Below are 20626 nucleotides of genomic sequence, written 5' to 3'. Positions count from 1 at the left end.
TACTCCAATCCACCCCACTCTACACCAATCCAATCAAACCACTCCATCCCAGTTCAGTCCACCTCACTCCAATCCAAACCATCTAGCCTACCCCCACTCCAAATCACTCCACGCCAATCCACCCCAATACAATCCAACCCATCCCAATACAATCCACCCCACCTCAATGTATCCACCCCACTCCAATCCACCCTGCTCCAGTCTACCCAGTCCAATCCACCTCATTCCAATATACCCCACTCCAATCTAATCCACCACACTGCAATCCAATCCATCACCCTGCAGCCCACTATACTCCAATCCAGTACACCCCACCCCATTTCAATCCACCCCACCCCACTCACACAAATCCACAACTCTACTCCAGTACACTGCACTATATCCCAATCCAATCCACCCCACCTCATCACAGTTCAGTCCATCCCACCCCACTCTGATCCATTACACCCCACTCCAGTCCAATTCAATCCACCCTACTCCAACCCAATGTACCCACTCCATCCAATTCACCCCACTCCACCCCAATTCACTCAACTCCAATACACCCCAAGCCAATCCAGCCAACTCAATTCCACCCCATCCCAATCCACCCCACCCTTATCCAGTACACCCCAATACAATCTACTATACACAATTCTGTCCATCACAATCAATCTAATCTGCCCCACCCCACTCAGTCCAATACACCCTGCCCAGTCCGATCTACCCCAATCCAGTCCAGTCCAGTCCACCCCAGTCCAGTCCATCACACCCCACTCCAATCCACCCCACGCCACCCCAATCCAATCAACCACACTCCAGCCCATCCCACCCCATTTCAATCCACTCCTCTCCAATCCATCCCACTCTACTCCAATCCACCCCAATTCAATACACCCTGGACAATCCCAGTCCAGTCCACCACACTCCAATCCAATCCAATCCAGCCTGCTCCACTCCAATCCAATCCACCCCACGGCAATCCAATCCAATTCACCCAACTACAGTCCACCCCATCACAATCCAATCCACCCGACCCCCACCTCAATGCATCCACCCCACTCCAATCCACCTCACTCCAATCAAACCCTGTCTAATCCACCTCATGAGCATACTTTGAAAGCACTCACAACAAATGAATAGGTCAGTAGGGCACTAAAAATTATTACAGAAATTCAAACTGCTGAACTGAGCAGTGTTCCTGCAGCCTACAGTCCTCCATACCAGGCGTAACAGAGACAAAACACACTGTGGTGTCCCACCTTGTGAGACAGTGGCCAGGAGCACAGCTTCTGTCATGATGACTTCAACATTGTGTCTTGCCAGCCAAAGATGCACATCTGGACGCTCAATTCCAGCGCTCAACTGCACAATTGCTCAAATAGCTTCTAGGATACTGTCACTGATACCACCATGTGTCGCTCATTTAATGTTTGAGTGATTAAAATCAATGTTTGTGTGTGCATGGATAGTTGTAAAAAGTATAACAAAGTTACTATTTGATGCCCTATCACCAAATCTTAGTAGGACAAAAAAATAGTTCAATGTAATCACCTATGAAATGCCCTGATGTTGAGGGACAGCTCATTGAATCAAAGGACATGCATGAAAAATAGAAGACAGCTAATGTTATGGGGAAGTCACCCAAAGACCTCTCTATACATACGTTTTGTAATTTTTATCAAATTTGATGACATATGATATGCCTATTAGACAGCTATCTCTGTCTGTAGCCAGACCTAAGAGAGTGTAACCTTTCTGGTGGAGCCCACAGTAGATTAAGAGTTTTGTGAGGAGAATAACCTGCATATGTAATAACTGAAGATATTGTTTTTGAGTATATGGTGTGTCTTAGGCCTCTTCTTGCTTCTCGTTTTATGTTGATCAAATGGTTTTGTTGTAGCCTTGCCCTCCTTTACTAAAAGTTCACCTTTTTTGTTTTTTAGGGCGTGGAGCTCATGAAGGTGAGACTGGAAGCTCTGGAGTCCGACTGAATAAATCCTATGCAGGTTTCCAAATGACTTGTCATTGTATCAACCACCTGCCCACACTTTCTGCTATGAACTGCCCCCCCCCCCCAACCCCAACCTAGCATATCTATGGCCAGTCTCACATGTCAGAGTAACTCATTAGTCTAGTAGGCATGTTGATGTTTCATGCTTTCCATAATCCAAGGACATATTTACATACTGAATGACAACAATTGCTCTACATTTTGGAATCTGATTTATGATGTACTACTGTATAGCAGCTTGTAGTCAGAGGTGTCCATAATTTGCCTTTGCATAACTACACAACATTTTAAGAAAAATTACATGAAATGAAACTGGTTCCCGTTCTTCCTGTGTTCTAACTTTCGATTTTTGTGAACAGTACATAATTCGATGAATCAGTTTAACAGAGTAATTGCAGGGATTTCGTATATAAGTAAGCATAAGGTGAAACTACCACAATTATGTAAAAACCACTTGCAGAGCAATATTGGCCAACAAGCAGCAGCACAGGTGTTAGTGCTTAGAGTATAATGATGCAGCACACTACCTCCCAATGGTCCTATTGGTTAGAGACCATATAACCAATACCAACATCCATACATAAAAAGGAGCGCTAGGTAGTCTAAAGAAATTTCATTGATTGCTCAAAAGATCCAGTAATACTAGAACATTTTTTAAAAGTCTTATCATATGAAAATACAGACTTTCTTAGCAATCCAGTTTGTGTTTTATTCCAAAATTGTTTTTTTTATTCCTTTAATGATCATTCAACATCAGCCCAGCCAACGTGGTTCATCCTCATGATGGGACTTCATCAGGGCTAAAAACAAAATAAAACACACGTATATGCATAAATTACCAACAATAAGAAAAAAACAGAAATTTATAAAACAACAAGGTGCCCACAGTTCACCAAATCCACCTATATCAAGATACAATAAAACATCAAGACCTCTACATTTAACACCAGCAACAGAAAAGAAGCAACAACAAAGTACATAACAAATTACAAATACCTAACATATTTAATCCCCTGAATACATATCCATACCCATCTTCTTCACATGTAACCCATTATTAGTTACATCAGGCAATATGTATTCAGACAATATTATAGACTGTATTCAGCAATTTATATCCTGCACATATTTTCAATATTTAAAATAAGCAAGTGCACCCATATGTACAAATATAGATATACATATTTAGTGTGTCCTACATAACCATTAAAACCTTAAAAAAATGTTTTACTTGTAACGTAAATATTTGCGACTAATCATACAAAAAATCTTACATAAGAACTCCCACTTCCTTTTAAGTATGGATTTTTTTTTAAATAAGCAAATACACCCATATGTTCAAATATAGATATACATATTTAGTGTGTCCTACATAACCATTAAAGCCTTAACATTTTTTTTTACTTGTAACGTAAATATTTGTGACTAAGCATACTAAAAATCTTACATAAGAACTCCCCCTCCCTTTTATGTATAGATTTTACAATTATGTGAAATTACACCTGTGTAATATGAAATTTGCATGGCCTGCATGTGATCCAGTTTGGCTGAAAGTATGGCGCTTATACTGGGGAATATCTTAGTCAGAAAGATGGGCAGGTGAGTTTCAGATTTCCCAACATTCAAGCTGGTTAAAATACATTATTTGAGCAGGGGCAGGAGGGTCTTAATGAGCAGTTTTTCTAAAATAAACATTTAAAGACCTTTAAGAAAAGAGACTGTGTGTGTGTGTGTGTGTGTGTGTGTGTGTGTGTGTGTGTGTGTGTGTGTGCGTGCGTGCGTGCGTGCGTGCGCGTGCGTGCAGGCTTATGTAAAAATCCCAAGTAAAATCTGACAAACACCTCACCATACCCGACTTAAAGCACCGGTACCCAACTAATTACTGCAGAATACATTTATTACAGGGGGTGTATCCCAAGCACCCTTCCTCCCTGAAGCAACCCTCCTGAGCTTATATTCCAGTCAGCCAGAAGAATTAACCTTAAGCAGGCCTGTATTCAACAGCACATTCACATAGCAAATGACAACAGTCTTCGTACAATCGGACAGATGATTGACAAGCAGACGGAATTCTTCTAAGCTACGTAAGCAGTAAGGTGTCACTACTCCGGGCGGATCTGTCAGGACTCTGCGCGGAGTACCCCTTAAAGTCACAGAATATCTCCCTATGGAGGTAGTGTACCGAAGCAGAACTGCAGTGTAAGGAAATGCCTCCTTGGCATGGTTACCCACTGAATTTTTGCCTTTGCTGATGTCAAGTTATGATTTGAAAGTGTGCTGAGGCCTGCTAACCACCTCCCCCTGCAGGATCTGTAACACCTGGCGGTGAGCCTCAACGGCTCACCCCCTTTGTTACAGCGCCACAGGGCATCCCAGCTAGTGGAGATGCCCGCCCCCTCCGGCCACGGCCCCACTTTTGGCAGCAAGGCCGGAGGAGATAATGAGAAAAACAAGGAGGAGTCACTGCCCAGTCAGGACAACCCCTAAGGTGTCCTGAGCTGAGGTGACTCTGACTTTTAGAAATCCTCCATCTTGCAGATGGAGGATTCCCCCAATAGGATTAGGGATGTGCCCCCCTCCCCTCAGGGAGGAGGCACAAAGAGGGTGTAGCCACCCTCAGGGCTAGTAGCCATTGGCTACTAACCCCCAGACGTAAAAACACCCCCCTAAATTGAGTATTTAGGGCCCCCCAGAACCTAGGAAAACAGATTCCTGCAACCTAAAGAAGAAGGACTGCTGATCTGAAGCCCTGCAGTGAAGACTGAGACGACAACTGATTTGGCCCCAGCCCCACTGGCCTGTCTCCCTACTTCGAAGAAAACTGCAACAGCTACGTGTCCCCCAGGGTCCAGGGACCTCTGAAGCCTCAGAGGACTACCTTGCATCTAAAAGGACCAAGAACTCCAGAGAACAGCGGCCCTGTTCCACAAAAACTGAAACTTGTAACAAAGAAACAACTTTTAAAGGACTGCACGTTTCCCGCCGGAAGCGTGAGACTTTCCACTCTGCACCAGACGCCCCCGGCTCGACCTGTGGAGAAAAAACACTACAGGGAGGACTCCCCGGCGACTGCGAGCCCGTGAGTAGCCAGAGTTGACCCCCCCGAACCACCACAGCGACGCCTGCAGAGGGAATCCAGAGGCTCCCCCTGACCGCGACTGCCAGCTTCAAAGAACCTGATGCTTGGTAAAGACGCTGCACCCACAGCCCCCAGGATCTGACGGATCCGACCTCCAGTGCAGAAGCAACCCTCAGGTGGGCCCTCTCCCTTGTCCAGGTGGTGGCTACCCCGAGGAGCCCCCCCCCCCCCTTGCCTGCCTGCTTTGCTGAAGAGACCCCTGGGTCTCCCATTGAAACCAATTGCAAACCCGATGCCTGTTTGCACTCTGCCCCCAGGCTGCCCCTGTGCCGCTGAGGGTGCACTTTTTGTGCTGACTTGTGTCCCCCCGGATGCCCTACAAAACCCTCCGAAGTCACGGGTACTTACCTGCTGGCAGACTGGAACCGGGGCACCCCCTTCTCCATTGAAGTCTATGCATTTTCTGCACCACTTTGACCTCTGCACCTGACCGGCCCTGAGCTTCTGGTGTGGTAACTTTGGGGTTGCCCTGAACCCCCAACAGTGGGCTACCTTGGACCCAACTTTGAGCCCTGTAGGTGTTTTACTTACCTGCAAAACTAACCAAAATTTACCTCCCCCAGGAACTGTTGAAAATTGCAGTGTCTAGTTTTAAAATAGCTTATTGCAATTTTTGCCGAAATTGTACATGATATTGTGTTGATTCAAAGTTCCTAAGATACCGCAGTGAAATACCTTTCGTTTAAAGTATTGTGTGTAAATCTTGAACCTGTTGTTCTTAAAATAAACTAAGAAAATATATTTTTCTATATAAAACCTATTGGCCTAGAATTGTCTTTGAGTGTGTGTTCCTCATTTATTGCCTGTGTGTGTACAACAAATGCTTAACACTAACCTCTGATAAGCCTACTGCTCGACCACACTACCACAAAATAGAGCATTAGAATTATCTCTTTTTGCCCCTATCTTACCTCTAAGGGGAACCCTTGGACTCTGTGTATGCTATTTCTTACTTTGAAATAGTACATACAGAGCCAACTTCCTACATCAGCAAAAGGCATAAACCGGGAATGAACAGCTATAGTAAGGCACAGAATAGTAAAGGCAGAGCAAACTTTGTGTGAACAAACAGGGAGCAGATCAGTAATGGACAACCACACTGGTGTTACCACTAAGGGTGTACACAGGTAAGGCTCAGAACTTCCCACAGCAACAGGGAACGTCAATACCTCTGTACAGATTACCTTTACAGATAGTCATCCCACAAGCCCCATAGAAAGGAGGCAGCGGAAGTGATTCTGTCTCTGGATCCTTAGGGCATAAACAAGGATTGTGCTTGCGTACATGAGACAAGCCCTTGTGGGTCCAGCAGGAGAGACAGTGGCAATTCCTGGAAAACTGCAATAGCACACTGTCACAGTTATGCACTTAAGACTACATAAAACACTAGACAAAGGATGGGGCAGGAATTGCCTCCTGGAAACCAGGAGCCAACCCCAGTACAAAGGAAAACATGTATACACACATGTTAGAAATGGGGTCTTTGGTTGGCAGTCAGGTTACCCACTGTCCAAGCAAGGACCCTCACTCTAGTCAGGATAAAAGAGAACCACCCTCAGCTAACCCCTGCTTACCCCTTTGGTAGCTTGGCACGAACAGTAGGCTTAACTTCAGAGTGCTAGGTGTAAAGTATTTGTACCAACACACACAGCAACTTAATGAAAACACTACAAAATGACACAGCACATGTTTAGAACAATAGACAATATTTATCTAAACAAAACAAGGTCAAAACGACAAAAATCCACAATACACAAGTCAAGTTATCCATTAAAAAGAAAAAAGAGTCTTCATGTAGTTTTAAACACACACTAACACTGTTATTGTGAAAATGTACCTTGGGTGCATCAAAAATAATCCCGCAAGGGCAAGTGTGTGTCGAAAAGGGCTTGCGATGCATCGATTTCACTCACGAGCGAGACACTGCGTTGTTTCTCCTTTCGTTGGGTCAGGGCACGTCGTTTCTTCTCTCTGCAGGAGAGCGATGTGTCTATCCGGTCAGCACTCTCGGGTCCGGGCAGGCCTTGCGATGTTTTTGCACGCCCAGCCACGCAATGATCTGAAAACCGCGCAGCGCTGGTTGCAATCTCACCAGCCTCCATCAGCGATGCTGTGCATCGTTTCCCCAGCCCAGGGCATTGATCTTCGGGTCGCGTTGCAGGCGAGTGTCGATTTTCAGCCACAAACCCAGCGGTGCGTCGATTTTTTTTTTTTAGCCGCAGATCAGAGTTGCATTGATCTTTTCCCTGCACAGCGTTCTGTGCATGGATTTCTTCCTCTCAGGCTGCCAGCTTCTCCTTTCAGGGTCCCAGGATCTGTATGGGCACCACTTGGCAGAGTAGGAGTCTCTCCAGAGACTCCAGGTGCTGGCAGAGAGAAGTCTTTGGTGTCCCTGAGACTTCAAACAACAGGAGGCAAGCCCTAAATCAAGCCCTTGGAGATCTTCATAAAATGGAAGGCACACAAAGCCCACTATTTGCCCTCTTACTCTGGCAGAAGCAGCAACTCCAGGATAGCTCCACAAAGCAGTCACAGGCAGGGCAGCTCTTCTTCCTCAGCTCTTCTCCAGGCAGAGGTTCCTCTTCATTTCCAGAAGTGTTCTCAAGCCTGGGTTTTTGGGTGCCCTTCTTATACCCAATTTCTCATTTGAAGTAGGCTTACTTCAAAGCAAAGTTTCTCTTGAATGTGAAATCCTGCCTTGCCCAGGCTAGATCCCAGACACTCACCAGGGGGTTGGAGACTGCATTGTGTGAGGGCAGTCACAGCCCTTTCAGGTGTGAGTGAACACTCATCCCCTCCCTCCTAGCACAGATGTCTCATCAGGAAATGCAGATGTTAGACTTTTCATCCTTGGCGTGGTCTCCCTTAACTTTTTGTCTCTGTTTCCCAGGTTGTTGTGTGCTGGACTCTGATTTTGCTGTTTTTGTTACTCTGAGTACTTTACCGCTGTTAACCAGTGCTAAAGTGCAAGTGTTCCTTTACAAAATGTGTATGTAATTGGCTTGTCCATGATCAGCATATTTGATTTGTTAGTAAGTGCCTAGTACAGTGCACTAGAGGTGGCCAGAGCCTGTAAATCAAATGCCACTAGTGGGACTGCAGCCCTGGTTATGCCACCCACATGAGTAGCTCTGTAATCATGTCTCAGACCTGCCATTGCAGTGTCTGTGTGTGCAGTTTTACTTGTAAATTCGACTTGGCAAATGTACCCACTTGCCAGGCCTAAACCTTCCCTTTTCTCACATGTCAGACACCCCTAAGGTAGGCCCTAGGTAGCCCCAAGGGCAGGGTGCAATGTATGGTTAAGGTAGGACAGATAGTAATGTGTTTTATATGTCCTGACAGTGAAATATTGCAAAATTTGTTTTTCACTGTTGCGAGGCCTGTACCTCTTATAGGTTAACATGGGGGCTACCGTTAAATATGATTAAAGTGTAGATTCCCTTTGGGAGCGGATGGATATGTAGGAACTGCAGGATAGCTCCACAAACCATAGTCACAGGCATGTGTGCACAAGTGTGTGACTCCTGGGATCAGGGAAAACAGTGAGGCAAACTGTCCCAACACGTGGCGACAATCACCTTGCTGCTCCTCAGTCAGGGAGGGGGAGAAGATCACTCCCTCCACTGACCCATCTTTTTCTCCTGCAGACAGAAGGTCAGGAAGAGGCTCGCTCTCCTCCTCTACCCCATCATCTGTTTCAAGGAGCATAGACAGTTCAGTCTGCTTAAAGTGAGGCTTGCGGCGGTTGACATGCAGGACCCTTAGAGGATTCCTTGGAGACTGCAAGTCCACCAGGTAGGTGACTTCACTCTTGCACTCCAGAGCCTCAAATGCCCCAGTCCACTCATCCTGGAACGCCCTAGGCTCCACTTGTGCCATCACCCACACTTTTTGTCCAGGTTGAAACTCGACCAGAGTGGCATTCTGGTCATACCAGCGTTTCATGTCCTCCTGGCGTGCTTCCAGGTTCTCCTGTGCGAGACTCCTGAAGCGGGCAGTCTGCTTTCTCAAAGCCAGCATGTAACTGAATACATCCTGGTGGGGGTTACTAGGAGCTTTTTCCAAATCCTCCTTCACCGGACTCAAAGGTCCCCTCACAGGGTGGCCATAAATCAGCTCAAAGGGACTAAACCCAAATCCCTTTTGAGGCACCTCCCTGTTGGCGAATAGAAGGCATGGCAAGAGGACGCCCCACTTCCGCCTCAAGGGCTCTGACAGGCCCATGATCATGCCTTTCAAGGTGCGGTTGACTCTCTCAAACAGACCATTACTTTGGGGGTGGTAAGGGGTGGTGAACTTGTAGGTTACCCCACACTCCTTCCACAGAGACTTCATATACGTGGATATGAAGTTGGTACCCCTATCAGATACCACTTCCTTGGGAACCCCATGCGGGTAAAAAACCCATTCAAAGCACGACCCACCACAGGGGAAGTGATTGATCTCAAAGGAATGGCTTCTGGGTACTGGGTGGCATGGTCCACCAAGACCAGGATGAACCTGTTGCCCATGGCTGTCCTGGGATCCCGAGGCCCCATAATGTCAATGCCCACCCACTCAAGGGGAGTACTGACAACAGGTAAATTGGAGAGGAACCTTACGTTTCCCTCCACTCTTGCCACTTGCCTGGCAAGTCTGACAAGACCTGCAATGTGCATCTGAGTGCCTGCGCATTAGGGGCCAGTGAAAGTGGGTGACAAGCCTCTTGTCCCATCCCAAATGTCCAGCTAAACGCACATCATGAGTCAACCCCAGTAGAAAGGCCCTGAAGCACTGTGGTACCACCAGCACACGGGCTGACCCAGGCTCAGGAACCTTAGGCTCGCTATACAGGAGGTCATCCTCTCAATAAATCAGGTGTGATTCTGGCTCCTTGCCAGCCACCTGGTCTGCAGCCTGCTGCTGCAAACCCTCCAGAGTAGGGAATGTCTTCTGTGTTGGTGGGCCTCCCTTCCTGCTGCCACTGCGATAGCTCAGGGACCTCCCCAGTTCAGCCACCTGTTCTCCTGTAGGCTCCGGGGTGTCACCCTCAGGCTCCACCTCCTCCTGGACCGTGGGAACTTTGGGGCCGGTTTCCCGCACCCCCTGCCCTTACTCTTCTTGGCGGTCCCCTGGTCCACTGTTTCAGGCTCCAGGGGCTCTTTATTACCCTGAAGGGCTGCCATTGACCGGGTGGATACACATACCCACCCAGGCAGACCCAACATCTCCAAGTGGGACCTGTGTTCCACCTCCTTCCAAGGGGAATCCTCCAGGTCATTGCCTAGCAAACAATCAACAAGCATGGTTGGACTCACAGCTTCTGCAGCTTCCCCCCCACCCGCCCTGCTTCTGTCGCTTCCCCCCCCACCCGCCCTGCTTCTGTCGCTTCCCCCCCACCCGCCCGCTTCTGTCGCTTCTCCTCCCACCCACCCCGCTTCTGTCGATTTTCCCCCCCACCTGCCCCGCTTCTGTCTCTTCCCCCCCCACCCGCCCCGCTTCTGTTGCTTCCCCCCCCACCCGCCCCGCTTCTGTCGCTTCCCCCCCCACCCGCCCCGCTTCTGTCGCTTCCCCCCCCACCCGCCCCGCTTCTGTCGCTTCCCCCCCCACCCGCCCCGCTTCTGTCGCTTCCCCCCACACCCGCCCCTTTTCTGTCGGCTTTTCCCCCCCACCCGCCCCTTTTCTGTCGGCTTTTCCCCCCCACCCGCCCCTTTTCTGTCGGCTTTTCCCCCCCACCCGCCCCTTTTCTGTCGGCTTTTCCCCCCCACCCGCCCCTTTTCTGTCGGCTTTTCCCCCCCACCCGCCCCTTTTCTGTCGGCTTTTCCCCCCCACCCGCCCCTTTTCTGTCGGCTTTCCCCCCCCCACCCGCCCCTTTTCTGTCGTCTTTTCACCCCCACCCGCCCCTTTTCTGTCGGCTTTTCCCCTCCACACGCCCCTTTTCTGTTGGCTTTTCCACCCCCACCCGCCCCTTTTCTGTCGGCTTTTCCCCCCCCACCCGCCCCTTTTCTGTCGGCTTTTCCCCCCCCACCCGCCCCTTTTCTGTCGGCTTTTCCCCCCCCACCCGCCACTTTTCTGTCGGCTTTTCCCCCCCCACCCGCCCCTTTTCTGTCGGCTTTTCCCCCCCCACCCGCCCCTTTTCTGTCGGCTTTCCCCCCCCCACCCGCCCCTTTTCTGTCGGCTTTCCCCCCCCCACCCGCCCCTTTTCTGTCGGCTTTCCCCCCCCCCACCCGCCCCTTTTCTGTTGGCTTTTCCCCCCCCCCACCCGCCCCTTTTCTGTTGGCTTTTCCCCCACCACCCGCCCCTTTTCTGTTGGCTTTTCCCCCCCACCCGCCCCTTTTCTGTTGGCTTTTCCCCCCCACCCGCCCCTTTTCTGTCGGCTTTTCCCCCCCACCCGCCCCTTTTCTGTCGGCTTTTCCCCCCCACCCGCCCCTTTTCTGTCGGCTTTTCCCCCCCACCCGCCCCTTTTCTGTCGGCTTATCCCCCCCACCCGCCCCTTTTCTGTCGGCTTATCCCCCCCACCCGCCCCTTTTCTGTCGGCTTTTCCCCCCCACCCGCCCCTTTTCTGTCGGCTTTTCCCCCCCACCCGCCCCTTTTCTGTCGGCTTTTCCCCCCCATCCGCCCCTTTTCTGTCGGCTTTTCCCCCCCACCCGCCCCTTTTCTGTCGGCTTTTCCCCCCCACCCGCCCCTTTTCTGTCGGCTTTTTCCCCCCCACCCGCCCCTTTTCTGTCGGCTTTTCCCCCCCCACCCGCCCCTTTTCTGTCGGCTTTTCCCCCCCACCCGCCCCTTTTGTGTCGGCTTTTCCCCCCCACCCGCCCCTTTTGTGTCGGCTTTTCCCCCCCACCCGCCCCTTTTCTGTCGGCTTTATCCCCCCACCCGCCCCTTTTCTGTCGGCTTTTCCCCCCCACCCGCCCCTTTTCTGTCAGCTTTCCCCCCCCACCCGCCCCTTTTCTGTCAGCTTTCCCCCCCCACCCGCCCCTTTTCTGTCAGCTTTCCCCCCCCACCCGCCCCTTTTCTGTCAGCTTTCCCCCCCCACCCGCCCCTTTTCTGTCAGCTTTCCCCCCCCCACACTCCCCTTTTCTGTCAGCTTTCCCCCCCCACCCTCCCCTTTTCTGTCAGCTTCCCCCCCCACCTCCCCTTTTCTGTCAGCTTTCCCCCCCCACCCTCCCCTTTTCTGTCAGCTTTCCCCCCCCACCCTCCCCTTTTCTGTCAGCTTTCCCCCCCCACCCTCCCCTTTTCTGTCAGCTTTCCCCCCCCACCCTCCCCTTTTCTGTCAGCTTTCCCCCCCCACCCTCCCTTTTTCTGTCAGCTTTCCCCCCCCACCCTCCCCTTTTCTGTCAGCTTTCCCCCCCCACCCTCCCCTTTTCTGTCAGCTTTCCCCCCCACCCTCCCCTTTTCTGTCAGCTTCCCCCCACACCCTCCCCTTTTCTGTCAGCTTTTCCCCCCACACCCTCCCCTTTTCTGTCAGCTTTTCCCCCCCACCCTCCCCTTTTCTGTCAGCTTTTCCCCCCCACCCTCCCCTTTTCTGTCAGCTTTTCCCCCCCACCCTCCCCTTTTCTGTCAGCTTTTCCCCCCCCACCCTCCCCTTTTCTGTCAGCTTTTCCCCCCCCACACTCCCCTTTTCTGTCAGCTTTTCCCCCCCCACCCTCCCCTTTTCTGTCAGCTTTTCCCCCCCCACCCTCCCCTTTTCTGTCAGCTTTTCCCCCCCCACCCTCCCCTTTTCTGTCAGCTTTTCCCCCCCCACCCTCCCCTTTTCTGTCAGCTTTTCCCCCCCCACCCTCCCCTTTTCTGTCAGCTTTTCCCCCCCCACCCTCCCCTTTTCTGTCAGCTTTTCCCCCCCCACCCTCCCCTTTTCTGTCAGCTTTTCCCCCCCCACCCTCCCCTTTTCTGTCAGCTTTTCCCCCCCCACCCTCCACTTTTCTGTCAGCTTTTCCCCCCCCACCCTCCCCTTTTCTGTCAGCTTTTCCTCCCCCACCCTCCCCTTTTCTGTCAGCTTTTCCCCCCCACCCTCCCCTTTTCTTTTTGCTTCCTCTTTGTCAAACAGCTCTCACTTACTCAGAGCAGTGGTTTCCTCTGTTCCCCTGCCAACAAGATGCAGGCAGGGAAAAAGGACACAGCTCTCACAGAGAGGGAGCTGTTTTAGCAACACACTCTCTCTGTGACTGCAATGCCGTTTCTTACAGGAGGTGGGGGAGCCGCCTGGGGCCATGGGGACCTTGAGGCTCCCTCCACAGTCCCCAATATTGATACTGGATGCCCTGGGGGGCACCCAGGTCACATGGCTGGACCCCGGGAGATGGGGTCCCCGGGGCCAAGAAAGGCCCTGGGGTGGGGGGCTACAAGGCCACCCTCCCTAAAAAAGTGTATTAGGCTGGGTCCCAGGAGATGGGATTCCAAGGCCCAAGACCGGCCCTGGGGAGGAGGCCATGCAGCTCAACTCCCCAAAAAATAATTAATAATTAGGCCGTGCCCCAGAGGATGGGGTCCCCAGGATTGAGATAGGCCCTGGGGAGTGGAGCCATGTGGCCCCCTCCCCCAAAAATTCATAGTTAAGTCAGGCCCAGTGGGTGGGGTACCTGGGTTCAAGATCAGCCCTGAGGAGGGGGGCAACACACTCCCCTCCACCCAAAAAATAATTAGGCTGGGCCCCAGGAGATGAGGTCCCCGGGTCCGAGATTGGCTGTGGGGCGGGGGGCCATGCGGCTCTCCCTCCCACCAAAAGGAGTTAATAATTATGCTGGGCCCCAGGGAGTGTGGTCCCTGGGGCCAAAATCGGTCAGGAGAGGCGGCAAGCAGACCTGCTGTCCACTACCGCTGTTCTTGGTCAATGGCTGTGCACAGCTCGGGGTTGGGTATGTATAGGGTTTGGCCGCGCAGCCAGGCCCTGCTGCCAACCCCCAGTGTGGGGTTTGGTAGTTATAGGGCTTGGGGTGGTTATAGGGGTTGGCCGCAGGGCCTGGATGCAGGCCAGACAACCAAACCCTGCTGCGCATAGCCTAAGGCCATGCACAGTAGTGGTTGGATTAACGTATTACTCGCTGTCAGACCCACACAACCACTCACACCCAGCTCCCTCACTTATACAGCCTCTCACCCACACACTCAACCATACAGTCACTGACACAGCCACTCATTCACTGATACAGATGTTTAGACAACCATTCACTCACCCACACATCCACTCACACACGCACTCACTCACCAGTACAGGCACTCACACACCCACTCACTCACCCACATGGAAACTCACACACCCATTTACTCTACGTAACAGCTGCTCACACATCCACTCACTCTACCATGCAGTCACTGGAACAGCCACTCACTTATGCATACAGCTACTCATACTCCCACTCATTCACCTATACAGTCACTGACTCACCAACTCACTCACTGATAGTCACTAACACAACCAGTCACTCACCCAGAGCAGCACTCACACACCCACTTAGTCACCAGTACAGCTACTCACAAACCAACTCACTCAACTAATTCAGTCACTCACACTGCCAATTACTCACCCATACAGCTGCTTACACATCCACTCACTCTCCTATATAGCAATTGACTCAACCACTCACTCAACCATAGTCCCACTCACACACCCACTCATCAGTGATGTCACTTGAGATGTCCTCAGTGATCTCACTGACCATGACATGAGTGATGTAATATGTATGGTCATAAGCAGTGCATTACGAGAGCAACTTACAGTTAGCTGAGGTAACTATAATAGCTGAATTTCTATGTTTACATACATATATATGTATACAGGGAGTGCAGAATTATTAGGCAAATGAGTATTTTGACCACATCATCCTCTTTATGCATGTTGTCTTACTCCAAGCTGTATAGGCTCGAAAGCCTACTACCAATTAAGCATATTAGGTGATGTGCATCTCTGTAATGAGAAGGGGTGTGGTCTAATGACATCAACACCCTATATCAGGTGTGCATAATTATTAGGCAACTTCCTTTCCTTTGGCAAAATGGGTCAAAAGAAGGACTTGACAGGCTCAGAAAAGTCAAAAATAGTGAGATATCTTGCAGAGGGATGCAGCACTCTTAAAATTGCAAAGCTTCTGAAGCGTGATCATCGAACAATCAAGCGTTTCATTCAAAATAGTCAACAGGGTCGCAAGAAGCGTGTGGAAAAACCAAGGCGCAAAATAACTGCCCATGAACTGAGAAAAGTCAAGCGTGCAGCTGCCACGATGCCACTTGCCACCAGTTTGGCCATATTTCAGAGCTGCAACATCACTGGAGTGCCCAAAAGCACAAGGTGTGCAATACTCAGAGACATGGCCAAGGTAAGAAAGGCTGAAAGACGACCACCACTGAACAAGACACACAAGCTGAAACGTCAAGACTGGGCCAAGAAATATCTCAAGACTGATTTTTCTAAGGTTTTATGGACTGATGAAATGAGAGTGAGACTTGATGGGCCAGATGGATGGGCCCGTGGCTGGATTGGTAAAGGGCAGAGAGCTCCAGTCCGACTCAGACGCCAGCAAGGTGGAGGTGGAGTACTGGTTTGGGCTGGTATCATCAAAGATGAGCTTGGGGGGCCTTTTCAGGTTGAGGATGGAGTCAAGCTCAACTCCCAGTCCTACTGCCAGTTCCTGGAAGACACCTTCTTCAAGCAGTGGTACAGGAAGAAGTCTGCATCCTTCAAGAAAAACATGATTTTCATGCAGGACAATGCTCCATCACACGCGTCCAAGTACTCCACAGCGTGGCTGGCAAGAAAGGGTATAAAAGAAGGAAATCTAATGACATGGCCTCCTTGTTCACCTGATCTGAACCCCATTGAGAACCTGTGGTCCATCATCAAATGTGAGATTTACAAGGAGGGAAAACAGTACACCTCTCTGAACAGTGTCTGGGAGGCTGTGGTTGCTGCTGCATGCAATGTTGATGGTGAACAGATCAAAACACTGACAGAATCCATGGATGGCAGGCTTTTGAGTGTCCTTGCAAAGATAGGTGGCTATATTGGTCACTGATTTGTTTTTGTTTTGTTTTTGAATGTCAGAAATGTATATTTGTGAATGTTGAGATGTTATATTGGTTTCACTGGTAATGATAAATAATTGAAATGGGTATATATTGTTTTTTGTTAAGTTGCCTAATAATTATGCACAGTGATAGTCACCTGCACACACAGATATCCCCCTAACATAGCTAAAACTAAAAACAAACTAAAAACTACTTCCAAAAATATTCAGTTTTGATATTAATGAGTTTTTTGGGTTCATTGAGAACATGGTTGTTGTTCAATAATAAAATTAATCCTCAAAAATACAACTTGCCTAATAATTCTGCACTCCCTGTATATGTAGTGTGTACCTGCCTGGACATCTTTTTTTACCAAGCATATGCATTTACCAGGAAAATGTAAGAATTTTACAAGTAAATAAAAACTTTTATACATTCATAAAAAAGGTTTGTACTTCCCTTTAAATTACTTACATTTACTTGCAAAACCATTAACACGCATTTGCCTGTACCATTCATTCCTTTACAACAAAAGCATGCATGGCAAATGTATAAATGTAAAATCCTGAATGGTAAAGATTATGCATGGTAATTGTACCTGTATTGTACCAGCTGTGTTGTAAAAGCATGCGTGGTAGTGGCATGCGTGGTTCTGTCATACAACCACACACACACACACACACACACACACACACATGGTGTTTGTGCGTAGAGTTGCATAGACAGGTGCAGCAACGACAGAGGGCAGGACAGGCACAAGAAACACAGACAGCACGCAGGTAGGCACATGAGCGTGACACTTCCACCTCATCAGAATTCAGTGGCCTAGTTGCACCTTGACCGGATGGATGCAGTGCTGCTGGTTCACTTTGTCTCTAATGATGGCAGCACAATCTGTAACATGGGCTGCACTGTAATGTGCTTTCCCTGAAGGGTGTCTCGTGCAGTGAGCTATGCGATATCTGCAAGTCAGCCATGAGGGAAGCAGATCACATTACAGTCCAAGAGTCGCATGGCAATGTGTGATTGTGGGGCGGAATTGCCACATTACGCTCGGCAGCAGTCACTAGTAGTAGAAGCAAAAGAGAGGGTTTTGTGTCTGAAGAGTCCACCTCCTCCTCCCGGGGGTGTGAAACATTGCTTCAGTACAGACGCAAGGTCATGAAACCGTGTGTGTGCTCTATTTGAAAATTGGTAAAGTAGGGATTCGGGGAGGAATTTTGTGTGTAGTGCCTGTATCTACATTTTTCAGTTTTTTAAGGTACTTTATTATTTATGGTGGCAACATACTTTATGGTGCTGTTGGTTTTTCTTTTAAGGTATCGTGAGTATTTTTGAAACTGCAAGAGGAAGATAAAGGAGTAGGGAGTGTCAGGTTATATATTTAAGAGGCATGAGGCGAATTCATCACTAGTACCCTCGGTATTCGGCACGCTGACATTGAGTAGGTTTGGCCGAGCTTCTGAGCGGCACATTTGGGCATCAGCTGTCATTATTTTACAAATTAAGCACTGACTGAGGGTATGGGCGAATACATAAGTTATCTGTCAGCACTGACCTTAATGCAGAATAATTACTGTGTAATTCTGCCTTCTCTGGGGACTCTCTCTATACTTATAGAAATGCTAGCCAATGATATTACTCACCACGCGGTCCAAAAACATGACCAAACTGCTAAGAAGACAAGTATTCAGGTTGTTACATTTTACATATATGACACTAAAGTAATTTATAGAATATCTGTAAAAACAGGTGATATTGTGAGATTTAAAGGTGGATGGCTGTAGTGCAAATGTGAAACGTAGAATTTAGAGAAAACTAACACCATTCATACTCAAGCATTTGTACAAGAAAACCAGTATCTGGTTTAGTGAGTAGAGAGAGTTATTGTAATATTTAATTATCCCAATGGTAGTCTTCTGGGGCAGGGCAGTCCAAGAGATATTACAAGGTTGTAATAATATTGTCTCTCTAAACACAATTACTGTGGTATTTAGGGTAAAAGATAAATAACATAACTGGGTTCCCTGTATCCCACAATATTTAGGTGTGCCCCCTGAATATCAATGAGACACAATATGGAGGACTGACTATCGGAAATAAAATATGAATAGGTTAGTAAGTCTAGGTTTTCTATACATAACTCCACATATATGTACTTATGAAGTACATGTAACTTCAAGGTACATAAATGTGGCTAGGAATAGTATATTTATACTTCCATATATGCACTTACCTTTCAGTATTTTGTCACTTGTAATTCTATCCCTGATATTATTGTACCACGACACTTTTGGAGTCGATATTTGGTAGCACAATCCAATATTTACACCACTTCCTATAAGTTTGGTACCTAAAGTTAATCATTATTAAAGATCAGCTAAAGAAATTCACAATTTTAGCCTCTCTCCTCTAAGGAGAGTGAAACAGTCAAGTTAATAAAACTAGGGTGCAACACAAAACAAAGGTAGGAACAGACTAACCTGCGACCATGCAAATGGGCATGAGAATTACGTTTGTCATATTGAGTACTGAAATGTATTGAAGGACAACACAATAAGTTGTTGCATTATGCAAATATGTCAATAAGCTCCTGAAAATGTTCTGCCTCATCAGTACATATCCTTAAACCATAAGATGAAACAAATACACTGTATTCCACAGATGACTTTTATTTAAACCTTTATTTTTCAATGTTTTATAACAACAGAGCAGTGGTAAGAGTGTAGGTTACCTCGCATGGTGGACGATGCTCGGGAAAGATCACATTCAGCATTCACTCGCAATATCAGAGGTGCACGGGAAAATAGGTTTCATCACATATCAGACATACACTTCTGCCCCTAGGGATATAGGGGGTCTGTCCCTCCGCAAATAAAAGGTCAGGGCGATCGTTGTAGTCCGAGGTGTCCCTATCCTTGCTTGTTGAAGCAGTTGGGGTCCAGGAACCTATCACACAAACTTCGCCAAACAAGGACCTCCTCTCCCACCCTGTTGTTTTGTCTGCTGGGCTCCATATGGAATTCCTCAGCTAAGGACCATCCCACTACGACCCTGTTCCAGTGAGTGGGTGCGCTGACCCATCCAAGTGATCGCAACCCTGCACCTAACCAGCACCTGCACCAATTGCAATTTTGCGTCCTTTGGCCCTTTTGATGTTCCCCAACAAGCAAAATGAGGAGTCCCCTCTACTCAGGTGTGTGGCCTGTTCCAATTCATACACCATCCAGGTCCAGAAGTCCTGCAACACCTGGAAGTCCTCCTCCCAAGCACCGCAACAAGGACAGCAATCCGATCGAAGTGGAGTCTTGCAATGGAGATCCCTAGGGGTCAGGTAAGTGTGATGCAAAAAATTATAATGTAATTGCTTGAAGGGGGCTTTTATCTAGACAAATCGGGTGAGCTCACAGACTCATGTCCAGTCTCCATCGTCCAATGGAGTTACAAGATCTGTGTACCACGCCACACTGGCCCTTATAACAGGGAAATCAGATGCTTGCCCGCCTTCAGGTCAACAAGGTCCCTAGAACATGGGTTGGCCTAGGCACCGCTGCCCTGTCTCAACTGTCCCTGCCAGCAAGTTCTTCTACCAACTATCCCCAGGCTCCAGCCAGCATGCTGCATGTGGCCGATGTAGTAATACAAATCCAGCAATGGCACCTCCAGGCCACTGTCCTCATATAGACTGGTCAGCATGGTCAGGGCGCCCAAGCTATGTCTGCCTGCGATAGCGTTTTGCTTTACTTTCAACTGAACTAAGATATACACACTGAAAGGAGTCGAAAAGATTCTCTGGAATGCACTTCTTAATCTGAAGAAGACATTTATTATAGCTTTTTGCAAGGTTCGTGAAGGAAGGTTTGAATAGCAAAAAATGTACTTTCAAACTGTACAACAACAACGTGAGACCATGAATAAAAAAAGTCTTCAATCTATAAACAGTAAATATTTGCAGGCAAGGATACAAACACTTATATATTGATATAAATATATTATCTTCATATGCAATGCAAAGCAAATAATAAAAAAAAATTCATCACTGTAGAGCCTGCCAGACGCTTCATCTTTCTCATGCCAGCAAGAAGTCGACCCCTGTTCAACTGTGCAAAAGAGATCCTCACCCTCACGGGAAAATGTCAGGCATTTGACTTCCAATCCTGGCCGAGGTCTCGGAATTCATCGCTACTGAGCAGAGACATCTTTTTATATCTTAAACAACCACAAGAGAACCTTCTAGAGAGCCCTCCCTCTCAGATGGAAATATAAAAAAAATGCTGGCTTGTTTAGGTAAACCGTGACAGGAATGTGTCGGGAGCTGGACATCGTCCTGAGACATGCCTTTCAAAGTCAAACTGTTCTTTTGCTTATGATAAACACTAGCTTGTTACGGCCTTATCGTACTAACTGCTCACCTACTACATGTCGTGTATCAGCCCTAGCTCTTCGGTGAGAAGAAAAACACGTAGAAGTAGAAAAACACATTGCTTAACATGTTTGAACAGAAAAATACTTTGACG

The 20626-nt window shown here is 48.4% G+C and overlaps 1 protein-coding gene across 1 annotated transcript in view; it reads left to right on the top strand.

Annotated features, from left to right (window-relative positions):
* LOC138304104 (arf-GAP with SH3 domain, ANK repeat and PH domain-containing protein 1-like) overlaps positions 1–20626 on the top strand; it is a 1221419-nt gene that overhangs the window by 770427 nt on the left and 430366 nt on the right. The window contains exon 12 of the mRNA XM_069243851.1: positions 1926–1943. Within this exon, the coding sequence (XP_069099952.1) occupies positions 1926–1943 (18 nt within the window). The remainder of the gene's footprint in view (positions 1–1925; positions 1944–20626) is intronic.

Source organism: Pleurodeles waltl, chromosome 7 (genome assembly GCF_031143425.1).
Source record: "Pleurodeles waltl isolate 20211129_DDA chromosome 7, aPleWal1.hap1.20221129, whole genome shotgun sequence".
Classification (NCBI taxonomy): Eukaryota; Metazoa; Chordata; class Amphibia; order Caudata; family Salamandridae; genus Pleurodeles; species Pleurodeles waltl.
This window is presented reverse-complemented; position numbering and strand designations above follow the sequence as displayed.